Here is a 6,354-nt window from a genome sequence, read left to right as displayed (position 1 = left end):
TCCCTCTGCCCGCCCCTCCTCACTTGCTCGCTCCCTCACTCTCACGTTAATAAACTTGGGGAAACAAGAAAAAAGAATCATGACATACGGAGGAAAACTAAGAGACTTGGGAAAAATGAAGAGTCTGAAAATAACCTCTTCAAATCTTCTGTTTTAAAAACCAACGAGTCCCACCCCGAACCCGCCCTAAGAGAATGTCCACGTCCTCACATCCGATGGCACCGCACAATGCAAATAATTAATTCATTGTTTTTCGTCTTGAAAAAACTAGTGTTCGCCGTGTGCCGCGGGGAGCAGGGGACGGGCCCAGGGGCCTGGGGCGGCGCCCGGTGGCAGGGAGGAAGGGCTGTGGCCCCGCAGGCGACACCTGAGCACCTGGCGCTGTGCCCTCAGAGCCCAGTGACAGGACCGGGCGGGCCTGGCCCAGCCGCAGCGTGCTCGGGGCTGCAGGGACTGTGCAGCCCGGGCCACCCTCACACCCAGACACCCAGACACCCCTCAGGGTGGACGCTCGCCACGTGGAAAGCCACAGCCCCACGTGACCTGTCCACGCTAAGTTTCAGCAGTAAACTACAGACATTTAGAATCAAGCCATAGGGGAAGAACGGTGCAGGAGAAGAAATAATTTTTTCTAAATCTCATTAGATATTCCAGAGATACATATTTTTTCTTAAAGGTTTTATTTATTCATTCATGAGACACAGAGACCCAGGCAGAGGGAGAAGCAGGCTCCATGCAGGGAGCCCAATGCGGGACTCGATCCCAGGACCCCGGGGTCATACCCTCGGCCGAAGGCAGGTGCTAAACCACTGAGCCACCTGGGCTACCTGAGATACGTATTTTTAAAAATATATATATCCAACAAGGACAAGATGCTATGAAAATGGAACAGAGGGAGGACAAAAAAACCATACAAGGAAATTGAAAATATAACCTAATACAATCTAAAAATACAACATAGCAGAGTTTTAAAAAATCAAAATTCATTTTAAAAATTCAACGGAAGGTGTTGAAGATAAAATTGATGGTCCCAGAAAGTTTTAAAACAGACAAGTGCACAGGAAACAAAAGTCAAAAATATAAATTATTAACATGTTTTAAGGATCAATCTCTCATTTTTCAATATCCCACTAAAAAGAGTTCCAGGAAAAGAGAGAAAGAGAAAGAAAGTATCAAAGGTACAGTTCTTTCATTTAACTCAGTGGCAAAAAAAAAAAAAAAAAAAAAAAACAACCATAATTTGATTTTAAAATGGGCAGAACAACTGAATAGACATTTTCCTGAGGAAGTCATCCAGAGAGACACTCAGCATCATCAGTCATCGCAGAGATAAAAGACAAGATAAGGAGACAAAAGGTAAGTGTTGGGGAGGATGTGGACGGAGGGGAACGCTTAGACAGTTGGCGGGAATGTCGACTGGCACCCCCACCATGGAAAACAACATGGAGGTTCCTCAAAAAATCAAAAAATAGAACTTTCATAAGATTTAGCAATCTCGTTCTATATCCAAAGGAAATGAAAACAAGATTTTTAAGGGGCGTCTGGGTGGCTCTGACTTTGGCTCAGGTCGTGGCCCCAGGGTCCCGGGATCGAGTCCCGCATCGGGCTCCCTGCATGGAGCCTGCTTCTCCCTCTGCCTGGGTCTCTGCCTCTCTCTGTGTCTCTCATGAATAAATAAAATATTTTTAAAGAATACAAGCAAAAAAGCAAGGAGAAGAACACTAATATGCAGCTGCTTCCAAGAGCAGTCCCTTGGCTGCTTGCTGAGCGGCAGGGGCTCACCCAAGCCATGGGAGCCGCGCGCAGGAGGGCTTGACCAACAGGGCCACGTGGTGTCATCGCGGTCCCTGTGAGTTCTAAGCATGGATCAGTCACTGTGGCGCCGGTAGCGGGTTGTCCCTCGGCTGCGGGCGCGCCAGGCGGCAGAGCAGCGAGGGCAGCGCAGGCCACCTCGCCTCGAGCAGACGTGCTTCCGTGGCCCTCGGTGCAGACCCCACGGCCTCCCTCGGCCGCAGCCTGCAGCACCTGGACGTGGCCCTCGGGCGGCCTTACTGGGGTCTTTGGGGCCGGGCCAGGCTGTGAGCAGTACTCTTTATGCTTAAATTCTCTTTTCCATCCCACCTAGAGTTATTAGTAGGGACCCCCTACGACATGCAAAATAGGATCCTGGAGGCCCTAAATAGATGACACACCGGAGCACGTCCTAGTTGTCTACGGCATAAAGATTGTCGATAGAAACTCTCTTGCCTTCATCTTTTAAATTTTGAGGGCTTCAGAATTAGCTGCACCTTGTGAAGTGCAAGAGGACACAGAAAAATGAGGAGAAACTGCCCGTGGAACCACACGGTGCTCAAGGACATAAATAAGCTATGGTGGCTCAGTCAGTTCACCGTATGACTCTTGATTTTGGCTCCAGTCATGACTGCAGGGTCCTGAGTTCAAGGCCTGCATCAGGCTCCACAATGAGCACAAAATCTGCTTAATAATGTCTCTGTCTCTCTCAGCCCCTCCCCTTGCTCGCTCTCACACACACTTGCACCCTCTCTCTCCCCTCTAAATACATAAATAAAATATTTTTTAAAAAATATATATTCTCCTGGGACGCCTGGGTGGCTCAGTGGTTGGGCATCTGCTTTCAGCTCAGGGCGTGACCCTGGGATCCCGGGATCGAGTCCCCCATCCATCGGGTTCCCCACATGGAGCCTGCTTCTCCCTCTGCCTGTGTCTCTGCCTCTTGCTGTGTGTCTCTCATGAATAAGTAAATAAAATCTTTAAAATATATGTATTTTTATTAATTCGCTAGAACACTCACAATCTATTCCAAGATTACAAAATACATAACCAACAAACCTCATTTGCCATCATTGTCTCAGCGGCTCCGCTGCCCAGCTCTACTTGCAGAGCTCAGTGCCTGTTTGGCCGGCCGTTCGGCACGGTCAACACACGCCACTAACGTGACTTTGAGGGCAAATACAAAATGAAGTCCTTGAAATATCGCTTATTACAAAACATTGCATTCTTCTTTCACATAATCTAAAGTGTACCAAGAAACAGGGTAAAAAATTAAATAATTAAATTAAATTAAATTAAATTAAACTAAATTAATTAAATTAAAAGGAAAAGAACCAGGGGAAGAGTGTTCCCGAAGAGAGTGGATGCGGTCTTCCCTAAGACCTTCAATGTACGCACTTGACTTTGACCTTTGATGCGGGGACGGCGCGACAAACCGCACGCACCGTGGCGAGTTCACATCACCCCGCGAGATCAAAGCCTCAAGTGCGACGTACCATTAATCACACCAAACATTTATTTGCTTTTCTGTTGGCTTCCAAACGCAATTGTTTCCCTCCGAGTTAAACATGCCTCATGGTACAACGCTGATCCGAATCTGCGCGTTTGGCAACATGAAAGGGAGACTTATCATCTTTTGTCCATTGTAGGGAGTGTTTTTCTCCAGCCGAAATGATCAACTGGAATTAAAGTTTGTTCTGTCCTCCTCTATCAACATTGCCAAACCCTGCAGTTCGAGCGTGAGTAAGGAAGAAAGAATGGCCTGTGTTTGTTCACTAGATTAATTAAAGCATAAGGCCTCCTGGGGAAAGGGACAAAGTCACAAACACATTTGAAAATCTGAAAAAAGCTCAGATCTTCACTCCAAATAATACACATTCACTCATATTCGTTGCATTTTGCACTTACTTCCCAGGGGCTTTCGGCCGCCCCAAAGGCCATTAGTGGCCTACAGATTAAGAAATCGCACACTGGAGGCACCTAGGTGGCTCAGGGGGCCCAGGTCGTCATCCCGGGGTGCTGGGATCAAGTCCCGCATCAGCTCCCCGCTGACTGAGGACTCGGCTTCTCCTCCCCCATCCCTCCCCCTGCTCGTGCTCTCTCTCTCTTGCTCTTTGTCTTTCCTTCTCTAATACATAAATAAAAATCTTTCTTTAAAAAGTCTAAAAAAAAAGTACTCACACATTGGAACAAAAACTTCACAAAGTATGGAAATTAAATCACTTCTATTTCTTCATGGCAACAATAGAAGTTGAACAGCCTCTTAATGCTCGTTATTAATGGAATTTTATAATTTTATTTTATTTTATTCCTTATTATATCAGCATCACATTACCTAAGATCAAAAACCATGGGGCACCTGGTGGCTCAGCAGTTGAGCATCTGCCTTTGGCTCAGGGCATGACCCCGGGGTCTCGGGATCGAATCCCGCGTCAGGCTCCCTGCATGGAGCCTTCTCCTCCCTCTGCCTGTGTCTCTGCCTCTCTCTCTGTGTCTCTCAGGAATAAATAAATAAAATCTTTAAAAGAAGATAACATTTTGAAAGAGAACTTAGTAACAAAAGACGTCTCAGAGGTTTGCAGATCCTTCTTCCACTGGTCGCTTACAGAGAGCTCGTCCCTAATATCGCGCAAACTATTTGGTAGGCAGTTACTACCTAAAACATGTAAGAAAGACACTCATACAACTCAACAGCAAAAAAAAAAATCATATTTAAAAAGAGGCTGAGGCCGCAGCTCTTTCAGCCCAAGAACCCAGTCCCTTTGTTTTGGTAAAACCACCTTTTTTGAACTGAAGACCTCTTAAGAATTCTTTCTTGGCCATCAGCTCCGAGTCCACCACTTCAACCCATACCAAAAGCAAGAAGGAAAACTAGGAGCTAAGGTATTTCATGCACGGGGTTTGTAAAGAAGGAGATAACTGTCGCTATTCGCATGACCTCTCTGACAGTCCTTATGGTGTAGTGTGCAAGTATTTTCAGCGAGGATACTGTATTTACGGAGACCGCTGCAGATATGAACATAGCAAGCCATTGAAACAGGAAGAAGTGACTGCTGCAGATCTAACTGCAAAATCATCTCTTGCTGCTTCCTCAAGTCTCTCATCGGGAGTTGGACCAGTTGTTGAAATGAATATGGGTGAAGCAGAGTCCAGAAATTCAAACTTTGCTACTGTCGGTGCAGGTTCAGAAGACTGGGTGAATGCCATTGAGTTTGTTCCCGGGCAGCCCTACTGTGGCCGTACTGCCCCTTCCTGCACTGAAGCACCCCCACAGGGCTCTGTGACCAAGGAAGAATCTGAGAAAGAACAGACAGCAGTGGAAACCAAGAAGCAGCTTTGCCCCTATGCTGCAGTGGGAGAGTGCCGGTATGGGGAGAACTGTGTATATCTCCACGGAGACTCGTGTGACATGTGTGGGCTGCAGGTCCTCCATCCAATGGATGCCGCCCAGAGATCACAACATATAAAATCTTGCATTGAGGCCCATGAGAAGGACATGGAGCTCTCATTTGCTGTCCAACGCAGTAAGGACATGGTGTGTGGGATCTGCATGGAGGTGGTCAATGAGAAAGCCAACCCCAGTGAGCGTCGCTTTGGGATTCTCTCCAACTGCAACCACACTTACTGTCTCAAGTGTATTCGCAAGTGGAGGAGTGCTAAGCAATTTGAGAGCAAGATCATAAAGTCCTGCCCCGAATGCCGGATCACATCTAACTTTGTCATTCCAAGTGAGTACTGGGTGGAGGAGAAAGAAGAGAAGCAGAAACTCATTCAGAAATACAAGGAGGCAATGAGCAACAAGGCGTGCAGGTATTTTGATGAAGGACGTGGGAGCTGCCCATTTGGAGGGAACTGTTTTTACAAGCATGCGTACCCTGATGGCCGTAGAGAGGAGCCACAGAGACAGAAAGTGGGAACATCAAGCAGATACCGGGCCCAACGAAGGAACCACTTCTGGGAGCTCATTGAGGAAAGAGAGAACAGCAACCCCTTTGACAACGAAGAAGAGGAGGTTGTCACCTTTGAGCTGGGCGAGATGTTGCTTATGCTTTTGGCTGCAGGTGGGGACGACGACCTGACAGACTCTGAAGACGAGTGGGACTTGTTTCATGATGAGCTGGAAGATTTTTATGACTTGGATCTATAGCAGCTTTGCTTGGCGTGTGAACTGGTCTGCTGAGCCTCAGACAGTAGCTGTCCCCTGTGCTGGTGTGGCAGTGCCCGTGTCTCTCCTAGGCAGGCCTATCAACTCCAGGTGCTGTCGTGATTATTTTTACCCAGGGCCTGTCTTCTCAATCCCTCACCTTCCCCCAAGGAGTGTGTCGTTTTTCTGTTTAAAAAAAAGTTACAAAAATAAACCTTAAAGCTAAAAAAAAAAAAAAAATAAAAAAAAAATAAAAAAAATAAAAAGAGGCTGACACCCGGACTAGATGCTTCCCCGAAGAAGGCACACACAGGCCAATGTGTACGGAAAGGCGCTCGGTACCACCGATCGCAGGGGAGACGCGAACCGAACTGCAAGTAGTGCCTGAAATTGGAATGTAGGAGCTGAAACAGGCTGCT

The 6,354-nt window shown here is 47.1% G+C and overlaps 1 protein-coding gene across 1 annotated transcript; it reads left to right on the top strand.

The window, feature by feature from the left end:
- Positions 1-4,651: 4,651 nt before the first annotated feature.
- Positions 4,652-6,149, top strand: LOC119876039 (E3 ubiquitin-protein ligase makorin-1-like). The gene has a single exon (XM_038529628.1). The coding sequence runs from the start codon at positions 4,682-4,684 to the stop codon at positions 5,936-5,938; it is 1,257 nt and encodes a 418-aa protein (XP_038385556.1). The 5' UTR covers positions 4,652-4,681; the 3' UTR covers positions 5,939-6,149.
- Positions 6,150-6,354: the final 205 nt, after the last annotated feature.

Source organism: Canis lupus, chromosome 2 (genome assembly GCF_011100685.1).
Source record: "Canis lupus familiaris isolate Mischka breed German Shepherd chromosome 2, alternate assembly UU_Cfam_GSD_1.0, whole genome shotgun sequence".
In the NCBI taxonomy this organism is placed as follows: domain Eukaryota; kingdom Metazoa; phylum Chordata; class Mammalia; order Carnivora; family Canidae; genus Canis; species Canis lupus.
Note: the sequence above shows the minus strand (reverse complement) of the source record. Positions and strands in the feature narration are given on the sequence as shown.

What these genes read in the sequence shown, in the direction of transcription:
- LOC119876039 (XM_038529628.1), top strand. Translation starts at nt 4,682, where the DNA reads ATGCACGGGGTTTGTAAAGAAGGAGATAACTGTCGCTATTCGCATGAC.